The 19,728-nt window shown below is 39.1% G+C and overlaps 1 protein-coding gene and 7 non-coding genes across 10 annotated transcripts in view; 4 read left to right on the plus strand and 4 right to left on the minus strand.

Annotated features, from left to right (window-relative positions):
* The first annotated feature begins 2,283 nt into the window (after positions 1-2,283).
* On the plus strand, positions 2,284-2,357 carry Trnat-agu. Its single transcript has one exon. It is a non-coding gene; the product is annotated as a tRNA-Thr (tRNA).
* Positions 2,358-5,369: 3,012 nt separating this feature from the next.
* Positions 5,370-5,441, minus strand: Trnac-gca. The gene has a single exon. It is a non-coding gene; the product is annotated as a tRNA-Cys (tRNA).
* Positions 5,442-7,585: 2,144 nt separating this feature from the next.
* LOC112494172 lies at positions 7,586-7,710 on the minus strand. Its single transcript, XR_003059367.1, has one exon. It is a non-coding gene; the product is annotated as a U5 spliceosomal RNA (small nuclear RNA).
* A 243-nt stretch (positions 7,711-7,953) lies between these two features.
* On the plus strand, positions 7,954-8,075 carry LOC112494171. The gene has a single exon (XR_003059366.1). It is a non-coding gene; the product is annotated as a U5 spliceosomal RNA (small nuclear RNA).
* A 4,313-nt stretch (positions 8,076-12,388) lies between these two features.
* Positions 12,389-12,462, minus strand: Trnat-agu. Its single transcript has one exon. It is a non-coding gene; the product is annotated as a tRNA-Thr (tRNA).
* A 1,056-nt stretch (positions 12,463-13,518) lies between these two features.
* On the minus strand, positions 13,519-13,590 carry Trnap-agg. Its single transcript has one exon. It is a non-coding gene; the product is annotated as a tRNA-Pro (tRNA).
* A 336-nt stretch (positions 13,591-13,926) lies between these two features.
* On the plus strand, positions 13,927-13,998 carry Trnap-cgg. Its single transcript has one exon. It is a non-coding gene; the product is annotated as a tRNA-Pro (tRNA).
* Positions 13,999-15,685: 1,687 nt separating this feature from the next.
* LOC107266547 (aromatic-L-amino-acid decarboxylase) overlaps positions 15,686-19,728 on the plus strand; it is a 4,845-nt gene continuing 802 nt past the window's right edge. The window contains exons 1-9 of one of the 3 annotated variants that reach the window (XM_025083795.1): positions 15,763-15,814; positions 16,843-16,918; positions 17,154-17,401; positions 17,524-17,757; positions 17,997-18,126; positions 18,478-18,738; positions 18,993-19,110; positions 19,203-19,293; positions 19,365-19,565. In XM_025083795.1, the coding sequence (XP_024939563.1) occupies positions 17,201-17,401; positions 17,524-17,757; positions 17,997-18,126; positions 18,478-18,738; positions 18,993-19,110; positions 19,203-19,293; positions 19,365-19,565 (1,236 nt within the window). In that variant the 5' untranslated portion in view covers positions 15,763-15,814; positions 16,843-16,918; positions 17,154-17,200. Of the gene's footprint in view, positions 15,815-16,808; positions 16,919-17,153; positions 17,402-17,523; positions 17,758-17,996; positions 18,127-18,477; positions 18,739-18,992; positions 19,111-19,202; positions 19,294-19,364; positions 19,566-19,728 lie in introns of all 3 variants that reach the window. The other 2 variants (XM_025083796.1, XM_015737163.2) reach the window with 2 other exon arrangements.

Genomic DNA, 19,728 nt, shown 5'->3' on the forward strand with positions numbered 1-19,728 from the left:
ATGGGGGGGGGGGGGGTTGGGGGGGATTTTTCGAAATTCAAAATAGCGTAACAACGAACCACGGTGAACATCGAGAAGGTTAGGTAGGGGATGAAAAAAAAAGTGGAGCATTGATACCGAAGGGGTAGTCCAGGGTTAGGCAGCCGGAGAGAGAGACTGCTGGTACCTATACGTACCTTATAGCGGCTAGGGGAATCATAGAGAGAACGGCGAGAGTGAGGAGAGGGTAGGAGGAGGACAGATGAAGGAGAGAGAGGGAGAGAGAGGGAGAGGGTCGGTTGGGGTGGTCGTAGTACTAGCAGAGGGTGAGGATATCGAGCCAAGGACTCTAGAGGCGGAGTCGCACCCTAGTTGCTATGGGAACGTGACACTCTCGCGACCGCCGGCTACGGCTTTTCGAGCTTTTCAAGCTCTTTCGGCTTAACAGGGGAAGACTCGCTCATATGGACGCTTTACGCGATCCTCGCGGGCTTTTTACGAAACTTTCACTCGAGGAATAATAATGGCCCTTTCGCGTACGGAGGGAGTATCCGACAGTGCGGAAAGGGAGGGGGTAGATTTAAGGGGTATAATTTTTTATTAATTTATAGTAAAGTGATATATTTTTTTTTTCTCAAATATATTAAAAATAAGAAATTTATTCTATACGTTGTAAAAATTTAGGTATCCGCCATTATTTATTTTATAACGTATTGTATCGATTATTGATATCGAATAATGGATTTTTCAGAATGTATTAATGGTTTTTAGTGTTTGTATTTTCAACTAAATTTTCAGTCGAGATATGACGTATACATCTTGTCCTGCCTTTTGAATATAGTGTGAGTATGGGATATAGCTATAGTGTCTGTGGGAGGTGTGAGTTATTTGGCTGTACGTGAATAACTGTATGAGGAAGATGGGGCGGGGTTTGCGGTGAGAGAGAGAGAGAGAGAGAGAGAGAGAGAGAGAGAGAGAGAGAGAAGTGTGTCTTTGCGTTATTAGGTAATTTCTAAATCGATGAGAAAACATTCGGCACGCCCTGAAGCCACCTCACAAATCCAAGTGGATTTTGGTATCTGATGGGTATAACGTATTGAGAAACCAGGAAATCAGAGCAACCCAGAGCACCCCTACCTGCAAGGATGGACGCACCACCCGAAGGCAGAGAGTAAGAGGATGTGGATGACATATGCAGAACGTAGCCACCGCGATATTTTATACTCCGGCCCATTCTCAGGAATTTATGGCGTTACGTATTTTACCTCTTTTCGCACATTTTCCAGCACGACCCTTCTTCTCTTTTATTCTCGTAGACTCCATTCTAACCGTGGTCCATTTCAGCGAAGGATTCATGAAATCGTCAGTGTGACGTATGGAGTTTGAAAAAAAAATTATCTTTGAGTTTGATAAAAATTTTTGAGTGATTCTTCAAAATAATTATTTTAACGTGAAATAAATGATAAACTTTAGCGATATGTGTACTATTTATTTTATACGTGCGCTTTATAGCAGGAAAAGGATTTTTTAAATCTTTCCCGTATATTCGTAGAATTAAGTGTATCAATGTTTTATTATTCCGAGGAGCATGCCTCAGGCATGTTGGATTCATAAGTCATAGCTCATAAGTAATTAGTTACTCAGGAGCACGAAATAACGCTCGGTGAATAAGAGTTACTCTGGCCGCTGGCTACGTCTTTAATCTCGACCCCCGGCAAAGCGCGGAATCTTTGATGTCTGTTTGAGACGCGAGATTATCTCGAAGTTAGTTCTGATCTTGGGTAAGAAAGAAAAACGAGAAAGAGAGGTGGACAGAGTATACCTTAGAGTCTATGAGGAATGGATATATTTTTTTTTACCGCGTTAGAGAGCCTATAGGAAATATAAAAACTTGAGGGAAGAAAAAATGTGCTGTTTTTTGCAGTTTCAACAAAAATTCATCAATCGTATCTTTTGGTGACTATATTTCGAAGTTTCTTAAACTTGGTCGTGTACAATTTCAAGTTTAGTGGAATCGCCTACAATTTTTAAGTGTAGTAAAATAGTTTTAGTTCACGTGATGGCTACCCTGTATTTAAACAGTGGATCAGATGTTGGTACAGGTGCTTGACGACGACACCTGTCGTCATATGTTTCTGGAACTTATAATTGATAATGGAATCATGTAAGGTCGTGTCTATGATAATCGATGAATTATTGAATAGTTTAATGATATTAGGCTTGGCGAATAATTTAAAAACTATATTGAATTGCGTCGGTGCGAAGGTGGCTGAAAATGACAATTGTGCAAGCTGGAGTATCAAGGGCGCCGTGGCTTAGTTGGTTAAAGCGCCTGTCTAGTAAACAGGAGATCGAGGGTTCGAATCCCTCCGGGGCCTCATTCGACGATGGAATGAATGTATATTTTTGTTAATAAAAAAAAGTCAACATTTCACTAAAAAATCTCCACTGTAACAGATTGCTCCGAACTTTAGGAAGTTTATCAAAGTTTCTTGCGGAATCTTTATTCTCGCTCGAGAGAGACACTATAAAAAAATACTTAGGAACTAAAAGTTTTTCAAGCATCATTTCTTCGTATCCGTCGCCGCGAGTTTTTAAAGCACCGCTACGTTTCACGGGGGGGTTTTTAACCTCAGCCTCGCTAAAAATTAAATATTCACGTTGCGGGAGGGTGGCGCAAGATGCCATAAAGGGTAGTTCACCGTAGCGGGGTGACGGGAGAATTCATTATCGGGCGATTTCGTCGGGCCTTTAAAGTCTTAATATCCATTAATCTCAGGAGCTCCTTGGGGTTATTGTTTGAAAAAGAAAAAAAAAAAAATTTTTTTTAAAGTTAAAAAATATTTTTTAAATTCATCCAGAGAGTAAACCCGAAATTTTACACGATATTTACGAAATTACCAGAGTACCTAAAAATTTGAAAATTCATGCCTGACAAATAATTTGAAAAGGAAAGGTATTAGTATTCGGGAGGGTAAATGTCCAAGTATTACAAAAAGTACAGGGCGAAAGAGCCTAGGGTAGCAAAGTAACTACGTAGAATCAAAGAATAAAACGATAAGGGAAGCTCGAGTATAAGAATACAAAAAAAGACTCATAAGGGAGTAACGGAGAGAAGAGAAGCGACTAGGAAAAGTTTCGAGCTACATAAACAAACCAATTAGCCGGTTAAGCGGGCAAACCCCCATGAAATTCAATTGTCTTCGCCCCATGCATCTCGGGGCTAACCACCCTTATATTTTCATCCCCCTAGTGCGCGCGAAGACCATGCCGAGAACTCTAACGGCCTTGCAGGCCTGCTATTAGGGTGTCAATTAAATTAGATCAGCGTGCTGAGGTGGACTTTTATTTTTTACCCTTCTTTCTTCTATGACGCTAAACGGATCATCCCCATACGGTCCATTTACGTTGAGATAAATACAAAAATTATTAGACGAAAATCAAAAGGTCGTTTATCAATAAACAGCATACCAACAGTTTCTACGATTAAAGTACATTTTTTTGACTTTCCCTATCTTGTCTCTGTATAATCATTTTACCAGCATCCTCAGGATTATATATTTACAACTCAAAGATAACTTTATCCATAGTACCAGAAATCCATTACCAAGGATACGAAAAGCGGGTAAACTTTTCGGTCGCTTTTGGGTCAGCGGAAATCTTTGAAAAGTTTTTCCTAGCTTTCCTGCCGGAAGATAAAGCATCCAATCCGCGACCGGAAGTGAATTAAATCGACGTCCTGCTGACGTGAATTTTCTTTTGAATTTTTCCAATTCTTCAAAAATTTCTTTATTTTTACACCCAAACATATTTTTCCGTCCCATCTATTGTACACGGCAAATAATTCTGTTAGGTTAGGTTAGACCAGCTTGGTTTAATTGAATAACACGACGTCCCTTGTTATTCCCAAAATGACGGCTCGAAAATCGCGTATCGAATCCTGACCAAATCGAATTAAGCACAACAGGCTAACATGCTAACGCTATGAAGGGCGTGACTAGAACGGTTAAAGGGTCGTGGTTATATTTTACGATCAGTTGGTTCTCTATGAATAATTTAAAGCGACCCCTACAGGGTTCTGGATATCATCCCTCCCGGTGGCCAGTGTCCTACGGGATTATCTATATCCCTGCACGTCACTTTTTTTTTTAACGAAAATTGCAACCCGTGCTACGTTTTCTGGGATTTCCTAGTAATTTCCGAACGTCAGGGTGAAAGATTTCTTAGAAAAGTGGCAGAAAAAAATTCTAAGGAAAGTACAAAGCTCTATTGAAAAACGAAAAGTCCATATGGGTACTATAGTTCAGTGTATTAACCGATGTATTGTTGAGTATCATTTTTCCAATATCATTGTACGATCCCTTTATCAAATAATAAAAAATGTGCAGTGTAAAATAAAAAAAATTTATTAAAAAATTTTTTCAAAAAACTTCAATCGTCCTTATCCCTCCAGATATCGATTTTGGATTTTCGATCGGATATTGGTACCTACTGGTAGAATTCTCATACCAATTCCCTTTGTTCAATGATCCCTAGAGTTTGCAGTCACTATAGTCATTGCCTACGGGATGATGGCTAACGATAATGGTGGATTAGCAGTTACCCATCTGTCAGTAGAGAATTACTATTAACATCGTAAATAAAAAATTTTAATAAAAAAAAATTGTACCCAAAATCCGTGGCTCGCTTAAGATTCATGATTCTTCGAGATTTGAATATCTCTTTCTGCTCCGCTAAAACCTCTTGTAATTCATGAGGTAACGTTATGGGGGTTGATTGCACATAGCTATGGGGGTTTCGAAGAGGAGAAAAGGGGGAGACATAGTAATGCGTAAATGTGGCCACGCAAAAGGGCCAATGAAAGGACTTATACCGGATATACATTTCATTTGGCCATCGGCCAATTGGCTCGATCGACTATAGACCATATATGTATATATGCATAGGGTATAGGCCATTTCGCGGATTTACCGAATATTTAGTAGGGCTTATGGCTTTAACGTTTCCCGCTAGCTTGCAGGTGGTTGACACTCGCATGATTTATTGGCTGCGGTTGCTTGAACTCTCTAGATTAATGAATCATAGGAATTGCCCCTTTTATCCACCTAATATACGGATAGATCTTTCATATCGGAAGAGTTAGAGCTTCTTTCAATATACCTATGATAGGTGGTATAAAAGATTTATTAAAGATCCGTAAAGAGAAACAATGATTGTTGTATTAACTAAAAACTTTGTGACATACTAGAAAATTTGTATTGTGACATCCAAACAGAAATAGTAGTTTTCCAAATTTCGTATACATAGCTGTTAAATTAATTGAATATAGGTGTCAGTGTAATTGAGATAAATAATATGATTTTTGATAGGAAAAAAAAAAAATAATCGTGAGGGGGCACCCGGGTTTGAACCGGGGACCTCTCGATCTGCAGTCGAATGCTCTACCACTGAGCTATACCCCCATTTGAAATAGATGTAAAACAATGAGTGATGTAAGGTGTATAATCTAAATAGAATACTACCTACGTGCAACCCACGCACTGATAATATATTCTATTCATAAGTGACAACGTCCGATGATAAATACTTGTATACAAGTATTTTCTTAGTGAATAGCGATTACTAAAAAAAAATACATTACTCGAATTCAGTGTATAGAAACGATGGCAGTCCGCCAGCGATGTTTGCGGAATCGAGCGTTTTCGCAAATAGGCATCGACAACGGAAGACAAACAGGATCGTCTAACAATGCCGTGCGGTTGCATAATGCAGTCGGAATAGCATTAATTTGCTTGCTGGCAATTATAAACGGCCTCAGGACGCACTGGGACGGCACGTCGATTCGCGTTAACTTTACGTCAAATTATTCCGACTGAGAAGTGCATAGGAATCTAATCTCACCAAATAAAACCATCTTGATTTCACATTGAACATTTCTGTACTCATTTATTATTTTTCTCTTGAGTAAAAATTGTTTCACTTACCCAGTGATACGGGTGCATCCGAACACAATGATGATCCAGCGTGAAGAGTCCTTGTCGGCGAACAAATAGCACAAATAGCCATAAGCGTGCCTCCCCATAAGGCATAGATGGCGACAGGTAGGGTAATATATGACGGACCACCTAGTGGCTTCATGACTCGACCATATGCCACCATGACTAAGGCGCACATGGTGAACGGTTGACGTTCACGGTATCCTTTGACAAAGTACAGACTCGTCTGCAAAGCGACAAACCCCATAAGAGAGTAGCAGGGTAGGTCAACTGCTGTGAATCTTCGAATTATCAACCCAACTTTGTTGTTATCAAAGTAAAATTTAATTCGGACAAATTTTCACTTTCAAGTCCAATATTTCGAACGATTCGAATGTTAAATTTCTAATTTTCCAGGAATTTCAATTCAGTCGGTAATCGGCAACCGTTAAGGTGGACAGAGACAAAGGGTAGAGAACGTATCGTAAGGCTTTGTAATTAATCAACGTAAACAGAATACTCAAACAATAGCACCCCTACGTCGATAAATAAATCATATCCCACCGAGAGGCATCCCCCTGTGACGTGCTTGACATCCCCGTATCCCTACTTCCACGATTGACACGTGGACAATGCTAAGAGTACTTCTGTCAATTGTCCTTGACGATTTTATCAGATTGATAAGATTTCTTAGGCAAAAAAATCTGGTACTCGTTGCTCGCATGAGAATTTAAAAATAAGTCGATCCGATTGGCAGTATCGACTGTTTCGAAGATATTGAACACTTGACCACATACAATCTCTTGACTATACTAATTATTCATCTGCAACTGTTATCCTAAATCTGCAGTACGTCTGCAAATGTAAAATATGGTTATTTAGCGTGAGACAGTTGGCAGTCTGAAAATGCATTCTGTGCAAATAAACACACGTCCCATAACAACCAAGATGGGACATAAGTTCGCAATGGATGGGACGTTCGTAAATTCGGTCGAAGATTTATATCCATCCGTTTTCTATTTTTTTTCGCTTCTCCGCCCAACCCCTTGCAAAAAAACGTGAGAAACAAGTAATTCCCCGGTCGGTCCTTCCTTTCCATTCGGGTCGTGAATTAATCCATCAAAACACTCGCGAGTAACCCAAACCCTCTTTCTTCTTTTTTTTTTCCCAGCAGCCACCAGCATCACCGACACGAATACCGTCAGGAGTGCCAGTGCCGCTTTACTACCACTATGGTATAAAATACCACCATCACTGAGAGCGGCGTCCTCTAAATATAAAGCAAAACACGAGTACGCTACCGACTAGGCGCGGTGTACACGATGCATTTAAATTGTGAAAACTAGAGGAGAGAACAGCGCGATGTTACTGAGCCCCGGCTGGATAGTAAATAATGTTACTTCGTTGGCAAAAAGCTACTACCGACTAGAACGGTTGGTAGTATATGAGGTACACGGTGGTTAACGCTGTAAATTGCTGAATTTTTTACAGTGGTATCAGTGACATATGTAGAGAACGTGTATAAATATGTTACGTAATAATTATATACGCATTTAGTCCACACTTTCGTTGGTCAAAGATACATAGTTATTTCAATTACCTACGGACATTTTTTTTGGTTTTTAATTGTGACCTAGCTTAAACGCTAGGTACGGACAAAAATTGTTATGAAAAACTCTTCAAATCGTTCCCCTCCACGGAAATCTTTAGTAAAAGGCGAAAGATTTATTCGTATTTTGAAGGGAAACCAGAGTAACTTCAAGTTGTTTTTCGGCTGGATATATTCATATCCGGGACTGATTTCTATAGTGAGAATACGGACCCACCTGGTGGTGTTTCATGCAATTATACGACTCGTGTTGGGTCCGTTGGGTCTAAGTCCCTTGGGTAGCTCGAATTGCTTCCGAAGCATTCCGATAGGTGTCTGATGCATTGGGTCTTTTCTCAGTACGAAAATTGTACCTGATAGGTACAAAGGCCCAATAGTTCGTTGCAGACTTCACTCTGGTTTCCCTTCAATATACGAATAAATCTTTCGCCTTTTACTAAAGATTTCCGTGGAGGGGAACAATAATGGAGTCTTAACTCAATTTTTCTGGGCCCTGGGTTACCACTTGGGCCATAATTAAAATGAAAACACAAATATACTACCATCACTAACTATTACAATCCTCCAAAAAGACCTTTAATTGCCAAATTTTCATTTTCCTATAAGTAGTCCCGTAGCATTTCTAAATTGGTGTTTCCCACAGTTAAAATATATTTTATTTACCCCTACTATAATCAATACAATAATCTTAATCCTAACAAAAAAATATTTTTCCAACAATTTCTCGAACCATGTAAAACAATTCTTAGGAATATATTTAAAAAAGAGTCCCTAAATCCAACGATATCCACAAGCAACAGATTAATCAGCCCCTAGTGCCTGTATTATTTCTGCAGCTTCCAGATATCTGGCGCTTAACCAACTATTGCCATTAACCTAAATTTGAAGTCCCGTACATAATAGATCAACCCAAAGTAAAAAGCAAATGGGTGAAATATTCACCATACACGCATCTGAATAAACCAAAAAAAATGGCAAAAAACCTTATCTCGAAAATCTACCCCGCGTATTTCGTTATAAAAAAAGGAGTCTTCCTACAGCCGTGATTCGATTTAATCCACAATAAATCACATGCCAGAATAACGATTATAATTCCCTACCTCATATCGTAAAATTCGACAAATATTCGTCCAGTCGGTAAAGACGCGTCAATTCGAAGCACCGATGCGTTTGCCTTGATGATAAAGATAATAAAAGGACCAGCTAAAATGTACAGGTGTGTTTGTGGAGCGAAAATATGAGTCCGTACAGTATCCAGTGATGTTGGGAATGGTGGCAACGCTGAAGGTAGCGCGAACGGTAGTGGTTAATACAAATACGAATACGAGTACGTGGAGACGAAGGTGCAGAAGGCTGGTATAGGTGCTGTGGCGTTGAGGGTGTACGCGGAGGAGATAATATTTTGCCCAGGGTTAAAGCGTGTGGGTGCGTACTTCACGTGGGCGAGTGTAGGATCAATATAAGCTATGACATAGCGAGAGCTCATCTTTAAGGCACGCCCATAACATCACGTTGTCCAATCCCAACATGGACCCGAGCGACCATTGGCCAATGGTCGTGTAGCATTGATTTTTCGCGCCCCTTTTTTTTCCGAAAGTGAATTTCTTCCCGAGGACGACGCCGCCGGTGGTTCTGCCAGTTCTGGTTGCGATGGTGGAGCACCAGAAGGTGGTGGAGGTCGACTGGGTTGTGTACGTTAACTGTAAAGCTAGGGTGGGGATGGACGATGGGTTGTGGGGTGCAAGGGATGGCGATCACGGGGGCGCCACACTTGCAGGGGTAAACGAACCCCCGTTTCATCCCACAATGCTCTCACCCTCACCAGGCTGTCCCTCTTTCAATCGCGAGTACCTCTACCTCTTACCAATAGGGATCCTACGGGTTCATTTTCATACGTGGTAAACAACAAAACGTGAAGTTCAAAATTTTCTATTTTCCAATCTGTATATACGCCGCGATATACATATATGACGTAATACGTAACGAAAGAAAATTATACATTGCAGATGGATTTAATTCGACTGAGACAAAAATTTTTAATCGTACTGTACAACCAATAGGAATTACGCCCCTTGATAAATTTTAATGATTAATTATCGATTCGATCGAAATAAAAAATTTTTTTAATTTCCAAATGGAACAATTAAGGCCACGAGGTATAATGTAAGACTGGCGTTAATACGATGCAACTAAAACATAAGAGCCTACCGAGGCGGAAAGAAACTCCAATCTTAACTTCAAACAGAAAACCTAATTTACACACGTTTAAAATTCCCGGGCAAGATTGCCGCAGCGGACCGTAACTCGAATCCGTATGAATTCGCAATGGGGAGGTTCGGCGTGTGCCAGCCAGCCCAAGCTACGCTGCCATGGCGTCTCATTGCATCCCGTTCCATCTCGCTCCTGGGCAGGCCTCTTCCCGTAGCCTCTGGGTGCCTCGGCCATGCTTCCTCAGTCGTGCCAGTACACAGAGGGAATGTATTAGGAATTATGGCGAAGAGGGTATACCGCTGGAGCATTGCTGAGCAGTGGTAACGTGTGCTGTCGAATAATCACGTTCAGACTTTCATCTCCATTCTTAATTTAATCAGACATCCATGTAAATCACCTGATATCCTAACGAGGGTTCATGGGAAATCTATGAACCTTCTCATAACCTTCCTAACGCATCCCCATGAGCTCATCAAGTCTCTTAGCGACGAATTTCGATTTAATTCGGTATCTCTTTTCATTGATTATTACATCGATTGCGTATTAATACGAATTTGGAATATTACATTGATTCTCTATATATATATTAATATATCGTATTTTACGTATAATTTTAAATACGAGTCGACTCCTACCGATTACGACCTTGTTCTTCGTGAATTAGAGCGAAACTCAAATCCTTTCACTTGGTTTGAAGAATTGCGCAAGTACTCCGTAATGGGCGCCAGTGGTCATCTATATACGTATGAATGTATTTTTACGCGAGACAGCACACTTAGGTGCGTTTGACAAGAGAGAGAAAAGGAGGTTACTTATTTTGACAGGTTTTTATATCGTCAATGAGTAGAAGAGAGATAGAACGATAGTCGTTCGTACGAGTAAGACGGAGACAGAGATAGCCAAGTTGGTTCTAATTCTATGTTTTTATGTATCCTCTCAACCGCATAGGTACGTTTGATCAGAGAGAGAGACGGTGGTCTGTCTGGTAGGCTAATTTTTCACGTTTGCTATACCGACCGGGAGTGCGAGTGAGACGGACCCATGGTCGATCACGTGGATAAGAGTGAGACAGATATAGTGGACGTGGTGAATTCGTAATTTTATAATTTTTAAAAAATTTAATTTTTCACTAAAAAAATTAGATGCAACCTAGTTTTTGTACATGTCACTTTTGATGTCGATGCGACTCTGTGCTGAAGTTGCGACAATAAAAGCTGCCTGGGTTATTTTGCTTTTTCTATTTCAGACAAAAATAATAAAGGCTGTCCTGTTATAATCCCGAAAGGGGGCTTTTCCGTGGAAATCACGTATTCGCGTCCGCGGTATACGAGCGTACTCATAACCATAACGGGCTGAACCGTTACGAGGATGAGCAGCTAGCGGCTGAGGGACATCCTGATGAGCGGACTGGTTAAGGGCAGCGAGGAGAGAAGTAGAGGCTGGCGTTGCGGCTTTACGGCGACACTATCACTGACTCGTGACGAGAATGCAGCATCCATCCGGCATCGAGTCGTGTGTTTATTATTTCCAGACCCCACACTTTGCAATTCCCTACAAGACCAGGACCCGGTATCTATAGTGGTATGTACGCGAACTATATCTATATACATGGCTATCCTAAGAGCCATGAACAACAACGCCCCGAACCAGCAACCCCCAGTACGGCGAGTCTTCGTCCTGATTAGTTCGGAGGGTGGGTGCCTTGTAGTTACCGCCCGTCTTGAAATATTGAAGGGGTTCACACCCCCTCTCGGTGGACGAGGGTTTCATTATTTTAGGAAATACGCGATCCTTCGTGGGATTATCGATTCTTGTTCTTTGTGACAGTCGTGGTAACGAATGTTAAATTAAGGGTAGTTTTTTTGAAAAGACGTTTTTTTTTTTTTTAATTTGTTGGATTTTCTTGGGAATTTTTTTTTTCGAAATTTTTGAAAATTTTTGAAAATTTTTGTACAGTTTATCTATGTTCGGTGCAGGGGATGTTGTGGACTTTTTAGCGTTTTATTTTTTATCGGCTTTTGGTTAACGGCTTTTGACTTCTTTAGGGGTGCAATCCGACGAAAGGAATTTCCGTGTGGTCGAGTTAAATCGGCGCCCGTGGAAATGCCCAATCTGCGCCATGGTCTTTCAATTGCTGCTGGCTTCTACCAAGCGGCGGCAATAAACGTAACGTGGTGTCACAGCAATTCCAATTTTCTCCTGGCAAACGGCGAACTTGCTCCCTTTCACCGCTTTAACCGTTTTACCCTTTTCACCCATTCTCTGGTATTGCGCAAAACTATAGCGACGTCCTAGCCTGCCTAGTACCATTCTTGTGAATTATAATTTGACACTGCTGACTTTGCAGAGGATCCTACCCAGAAAATTCCATTTTATGACCTTTTTACCTTGCTGAAAATTCTTTCTCATGTAAGTTACAGCAAGAGGATCTTGAATTAATAAATCATTGTTTTTACGTGGAAAGAAGGGATTGAAAATTCTTGAAAGCGTAAAAAACGTATATTAATATTTAGTACATAGAAATATTATGTAAAAAATTAATTACTTATTTAATTAAGTCGATACAGTAAACAATTAACGAAAATTAATATCTACAAATTTATTATTGCAGATAAGGCCCCGGAGGGATTCGAACCCTCGATCTCCTGTTTACTAGACAGGCGCTTTAACCAACTAAGCCACGGCGCCATACGATTGTGTCTTGAGATTTATACATCCTATAAAGTACATATATATATTCAACCAAATCGTATACCTTTTTATTCACTAGTAACCTAAAAATGTATTGCATAATGTATTTATTTTTCATAATTCTATATCATTAGATCAATATTGTTAATTGAACTTTTTCACACAAGACTTGCAATATTGTACAAAGCAAAAATGAGTCTACAATATTTTAAAAGAATTTGCATTAAAGATGTTGAACAAAAAATAAAATTAATGAAAAAAATTATGGAGGTGCCGGGTATCGATCCGGGTACCTCCTCGCATGTTAAGTGAGCGCTCTTTCACCTTACCCATGCTCCTTCCCCAACCTGTCTTTTCTAGAATTTGGTTCTTATATAACAATGACATTTGCTCAGTTCTGCCGCAAACTGACTAAGCCTCTATTTGAAACTATTTGAACAAGAAACTATTTGAACGCTGGAATAAAGAAATATGACAGTGTTACTCAGTTGAGTACTGGAACATACATATGTATGTTGGTTAGGATTCGTAGGTGCGATTCATAGAAAGGTATCTAGAGTGGACGATTGACCATGGCAGTCGTTCATGGTCACACTTTTTCATTAGTCGTGGTCGTGGGATTGCGTAAGTGATCCTGTGACTAGTTAATCATAAAAATCAGACTCACTGAAATGAGGTATAGAGAACTCTGAAAATCATTAAATTTACGCGGTTCCATTGGCGCAGCATATCCTTGATGCATGTCGTGATGGGTGGATGGGCGTTTTATCCTTGTACAGAAGAAAAAATGTAAATAAGACGCGCCCGTATTCGTTATAATTATGTAATGTACAATTCTCATGGTTAAGGTAACAATTTGCGCTTCTAATTATCAGGAATGGTGACACCGCTATGGGATCTAATTAGAGAGGAGTGAATACTCGGCAATTAAAGATATTTATATCCTGGAAGGTGTGTGCAAATTGTAAGAATTTTATCAGTCGGAATGTTTTTGCATAAGCGAAGTATCTTTGCGATAATTATTGTTAGGTTTTTAAAATTATGAAAAAATATGGGCTCGTCCGGGATTTGAACCCGGGACCTCTCGCACCCTAAGCGAGAATCATACCCCTAGACCAACGAGCCATCTTGTTACAATCATACTTTTTACACAGTCGGTGCCTACTGATTATCAAATGAATATAGGTTAGTGAAATTGACTGTGCAAAAGATATCAGGCTGGTTCGATAAATTTGAAATTGATTCTGAAAGTCGTCTTTGTTAATCAAGAGTTCTGTAGTTGAAATTATTTTCTGCAAGCACGTTCATTTATCTTAGCAAATCCGAAAGATATCTTTCTTATAACATAGACGAATGAACAGGATATGTTTTATGTAACATAAATAATCATTTAATTAAATAAATAATTTATTCTCATGTGAACAGTTTTTCAATAGAAATCTGAGAATTTGCCAACAACTTGGCTCGTTGGTCTAGGGGTATGATTCTCGCTTCGGGTGCGAGAGGTCCCGGGTTCAAATCCCGGACGAGCCCATATTTTTTCATAATTTTAAAAACCTAACAATAATTATCGCAAAGATACTTCGCTTATGCAAAAACATTCCGACTGATAAAATTCTTACAATTTGCACACACCTTCCAGGATATAAATATCTTTAATTGCCGAGTATTCACTCCTCTCTAATTAGATCCCATAGCGGTGTCACCATTCCTGATAATTAGAAGCGCAAATTGTTACCTTTTTGTGAAAATATTTTTTTTATTATTTACTTATTAAATCGATAAAAAACGCATTTAATAATACCCTATAGTCCTGAAAGGCACGTTAACATTTCTTCACTCTGTTCTCATTTTTTCATTCAATTCCCCCACGACCCATAAAAAAGTATGCTCCACGCAATTCCACGGCTAAACTTTACCATTAAACAGAAAAAGGAACAAAGTATTATCAGTGTCCAACCGCACCTGCAATGCTCACCGGAGTGTTAGTGACGACTCCACGTTACAACGCAAATGCACATCAATTATGCAAGTATGAACGCACCGTTATTCCATTCACATCGGTGCCCCCGACCGTACGTAAACCCGAGAGTCAAGATCACCCATGACCAATAAAATTAAGTTTCTTCGGCACGTTGAAACAAAAGAACCTAAGTGTGTGAAATTGTATTACTATAAAAAAAAAGGTGCTAAAGACGAAGATCAAAAAATCAATACCTTCTCGAAATACGCGGTGCGTCGAATCTTCAGCGTTGACGAACTCAAGTTTCGATTTAATCAAAAATAAATTTTAAACGTCAAACTTCCGAAATTCTTCAAAAATATTCTTTCTCTTACCGACTTTAGTTGCCAGTGATTTTCCGCGTTTCATAAAAACCATTGAAATCCGAATCCTTGATTCGAGCCTCGGCAATGTACGTTGACCCGAGCGAGACAAGCGTATACACAGTTTAGGCTATTAAAAAATTGCACATGAATTATGCTAGGAGTGATCGATGCCAGCGAGAATGGACCGATGATAACGATGACAATGAGAGTAATGGTCATACCCTTGGGACTAATAAAATTGTCGAAAATAAAAAATTAATATACTTAACTTCCTTGAAATTTGAATTCGATCTTTCTTTTTACTCGTGAATTACATGTCTCATGTATAACTGTATATAAATCATTGGAGTGTACGGTTAAACAATGGGACACTTCTGCACGTAAGGATAATGAATAACGATTGTCATCGTGGTAATACAATTTTCATCAGTAAATAAAAGTGTCAGTAGATCAAGATCAAGGCCCGGTACGGTTACAACAGTCTGGAAAACTTTGTCACGAGCAGTGCAGCAGATTCCATAAAAAGGAAAAGAAAAAAAAATCGCTAAAAAATATAGAACGTCAAAGAAACGTTCTAGATAATTCTTTTTTTTTTAACCTCTCGTAAAATGAAATTTTTTGAAACTTTTTTTTTGTCAAATTTAATTTTCCGTCGCCTTAGCCCCCTTTCTCCTCTTTCCTTTCGGACAAAAGGCGCGTCTAGTCGACGACGTCGACGTTAAAAATAACGAAATTGACGATTATTCTTTACGTAGTCGCGAGAACCGTCAAGGACAGGGCGTTGTGGCTGTAACGGTGGTAAGAGCAAGGAAGAAGAATGAAAAAAGGGAAGTGTCCACTATTGCTCAGCCATCTTGGATATGGCCTACGGTGGCTACGAAAAACTGTTGAACGGAGGAGGGTCAGCGGAGAATATATAAAAGGCGAGGGTGGCGAGTCGCAAGCACAGTGGAAAACAGCTCTTTAGATTTATCGGAGACGTGGTATAGAATCTCGATACGTCATTGCATATAAAAGTGCGGTAAGAATTTGAATCATTATTAAAATAAATTGCATTCGGTGGGAGAATAATTCGATTTGACGACTGGCGTAATAATTCACAAATTAGAAAAGAAGTGGATTAAAAAAAATTATCTGTGTCAAAAAAAAAATTCTGTTTCTGGAATCATGGAAATTATTTATTGTGATAATTTTTTCGATGATCGATAATCACACTGATTAACAGTTATCACTCGTCACTCTCGGGACACTAAGCACTTGTTATTATATAAAGTTGAAAAATTGTCAATAATTATCTCATGCAAATTTCACTATTCCTCTCGACTTTCTTTTCAGTACCGACAAATGTCATGGGAAAGACTCTATTTTCTTAGTCTCACGGAAATAGTTGATAATGCCTATTTATATTGTATCAGTCAGTTTAGTTTATCGAACGAGATTAATTCCAGTTTTACATAAATCATATTTTTTTGTTTAAAAATATTAACGGGTTCGGTCGATTAAATTTGTTGCGGTAAATGTTTCGCATGAAAAATATTTGCTTTCGGGTCAAAATTTATATCAGGGTGTTCTCGATCGACATAAATTTTTTATTCTGAAATAATTCCTGTCGATTTTGTCTATTAAACAAATATGATTTTTTCAAAATTTTTTTTACAAATAATAATCCCCTTTTCACAGTGTCTAACCTGACACTCAAGAACAATTAACTTAGCCAGGGGGCAAATGATAAATTTTTTATTAATTTTTCTATCCAAAATTAACCCATCGGGTTAATGATCGCTTGAGGTTAACGGTCAGAATATTCAAGGAGAAATCATCATTTGACTATAATAAAGTGAAAGTACCTTGTACGAAGAAGTCAGTCAAAATTCCTATCAAATCTTCTAAACCCGTTGGTACGTAATGATAAAATTACACAACAACAAGAAACATTGATTTTTATTGTATATAATAAAGTTCGTATATTTCGTATAAAAATTTTCTCAAAAAATCTCAAACCTTTTTTTTATCAGTTTTGAAAAAAATAATTATTTTTTCCCTCCAAAGTTCCTCAAGGGAATCCTTTGAGTACGATTAGCGCTACGCGTGTCCAAATCTAATTGCGGAGAAAGTAACGTAAAGAGTAAGTAAGAGAATAATACGTGCGTAAGGAAGAAAGTTTAAGGATGAAAGTGGGAATGGAACTATGTAAGGTGAAAATACGTTTCTCCTTATAAGAACGTGCCACTTCTTCGATGGACATCGAACGATCGAGTGTTCCCGTGTGTTTTGAGTGATCGATAGAGTGACTGGAACGGCGGAATTTCAATTGGTCGATGCGTTCTTTGCCTATGGACTTAAGACGTTTGTCATTGCAGGAAGTCTGTTAGATTTTGAGGTTACCTTGACCTGTATATTGTCCGAGATGGACGCGCGGCAGTTTGAGGAATTTGGAAAAGCGGTCGTCGATTTTATTTCCGATTACACGGAAAATCTACGGGAACGCGAGGTCCTGCCGAGTGTCGAACCAGGATATTTGAGTGAGCTAATGCCAAATGAAGCTCCGAGACAGGCAGAATCCTGGCAGGATGTGCTGAAGGACGTGGAACGTCTTATACTTCCCGGAGTGAGTGTTGGATGCGGACTGTACAAAACTTAAAGCTATTCAATTGTTAGCAAATAAAAAAAGCATGTAAAATGTAATATGTAAAATCTATTATCTCATAATGGAATATAAAACTTTATTAGGTCACACATTGGAACTCGCCGCACTTCCATGCTTACTATCCTACTGGGAATTCGTATCCTGGTATAGTGGGAGAAATGTTGAGTGCTGGATTAGGATGCATTGGATTTTCATGGATTTCATCGCCCGCTTGTACGGAATTGGAGGTTGTCACTATGAACTGGTTAGGGAAATTGCTTGGGCTGCCGGAAGAATTTCTTAATTGCAGTGACGGACCTGGCGGTGGTGTTATACAGGTACATTTTATTTATCTTTATTCAAAGAATGTTTGAGCATATTGATTTTTTACAAATTTTTCTTTAAGTTTTCCATATATAATTATTTGTTCGAATCGTTCGGAATTTTGAAACCCGGATCTTTTATTCTTGAAATATAAATTATATTCTGAATCAACATGCAATCATATTCACTCTTAGAGTTATGTTGGTAATTTTAATATTATTGCGGAAACAATCCTTATATTTTAATTACTAAGGGTTCTGCAAGCGAAGCGACTCTAGTGGGTTTGTTGGCTGCAAAGGAAAAGACAACACGTCGTATAAAGACTTTGTATCCAGATTTGGACGAAGGAATCATAAAGGCCAAACTGGTGGCTTATGCTTCAGGTAAGTTTTTAGTATTACGTAAATAAGGTAATGATTTTAAGGTAATATTTGACTGTTGGTAAAATAATGTTTATCTACCCTCAATCGGTAGACCAATCGAATTCCTCGGTGGAAAAGGCTGGGTTACTTGGGTCAATGCCTATGAGATTATTACCAACCGACGATAAGTGTCGTTTACGAGGATCTACGCTTTTGGAAGCTATTAAGAAGGACGAGGAAGCTGGACTTATACCTTGCTACGTGGTCGCTACTTTAGGTACTACTGGCACCTGCGCTTTTGACGTGCTCGATGAACTTGGACCAATCTGCAATGAGAATAATCTCTGGCTGCACGTGGATGCTGATCGGTAGACCAATCGAATTCATCGGTGGAAAAGGCTGGGTTACTTGGGTCAATGCCTATGAGATTATTACCAACCGACGATAAGTGTCGTTTACGAGGATCTACGCTTTTGGAAGCTATTAAGAAGGACGAGGAAGCTGGACTTATACCTTGCTACGTGGTCGCTACTTTAGGTACTACTGGCACCTGCGCTTTTGACGTGCTCGATGAACTTGGACCAATCTGCAATGAGAATAATCTCTGGCTGCACGTGGATGCTGCTTACGCAGGTGACTTATTGCATTTGGTACAGTATTTACTGTTGACACCTTGACGGGCAGACATTTCATTAATTGATTCTAATCTACTGCCAATCCAAAATTATGCATACGCGACAGCGGCCGTTAACTGTTAAAGGCTTCAATAAGATTTTGTAGGATACCGACCGACGATAACTTACCGGCAGACGTACTTGTCGACCGTCGATCACTTATTAGAATACGATGTGAAATTGATGGAATTTTTATAAATTTTTTAATTACAGGAGCTGCCTTTGTTTGCCCCGAATATCGTCATCTTATGTCTGGTGTTAATTATGCTGATTCTTTTAATTTCAATCCGCATAAGTGGCTACTTGTCAATTTTGACTGTTCCGCCATGTGGTAAGTTTCAAAAGAACGATAGTGAAGTAAATAAAAAAATTTATAACCGTTCAAGTAATTATCAAATTAGTAACAATGATTTTTGACTATAGGGTAAAAAATGCAGGGTGTTTGATCGATGCATTTAATGTAGACAGGATATACTTGGCACACGATAAGCAGGGACAAGCTCCCGATTACAGAGTAAGCATCAATACAAGTAACTTTCTAATTTATGTCACGCATTATCTTTATAACGCAATTTTTTAAATCAGCACTGGCAAATTCCATTGGGACGTCGATTCCGCGCTTTAAAATTATGGTTCGTCTTACGACTCTACGGTACCGAAGGATTGCAGAATCACATTCGCAGAACGATTAGATTGGCGCAGCAGTTCGAAGATTTCGTAAAATCGGATGACAGATTTGAAATAGTAACAGAAGTTTCAATGGGTCTCGTGTGCTTCAGAATGAAAGTAAGGAAGGAAATAGAATATATTTTTACAATGTAATCGTCGGTCGGTAATAAAAATAAATGTACAATTTTGTTATTCCTCAGGGCGATAACAGTCTCACCAAAGAACTATTGGATCGTTTAATGAAGAGGAAACGTATTTTTTACAATGTAATCGTCGGTCG

Source organism: Cephus cinctus, unplaced genomic scaffold (assembly GCF_000341935.2).
Source record: "Cephus cinctus unplaced genomic scaffold, Ccin1 Ccin1_scaffold0325, whole genome shotgun sequence".
NCBI classification, from domain to species: domain Eukaryota; kingdom Metazoa; phylum Arthropoda; class Insecta; order Hymenoptera; family Cephidae; genus Cephus; species Cephus cinctus.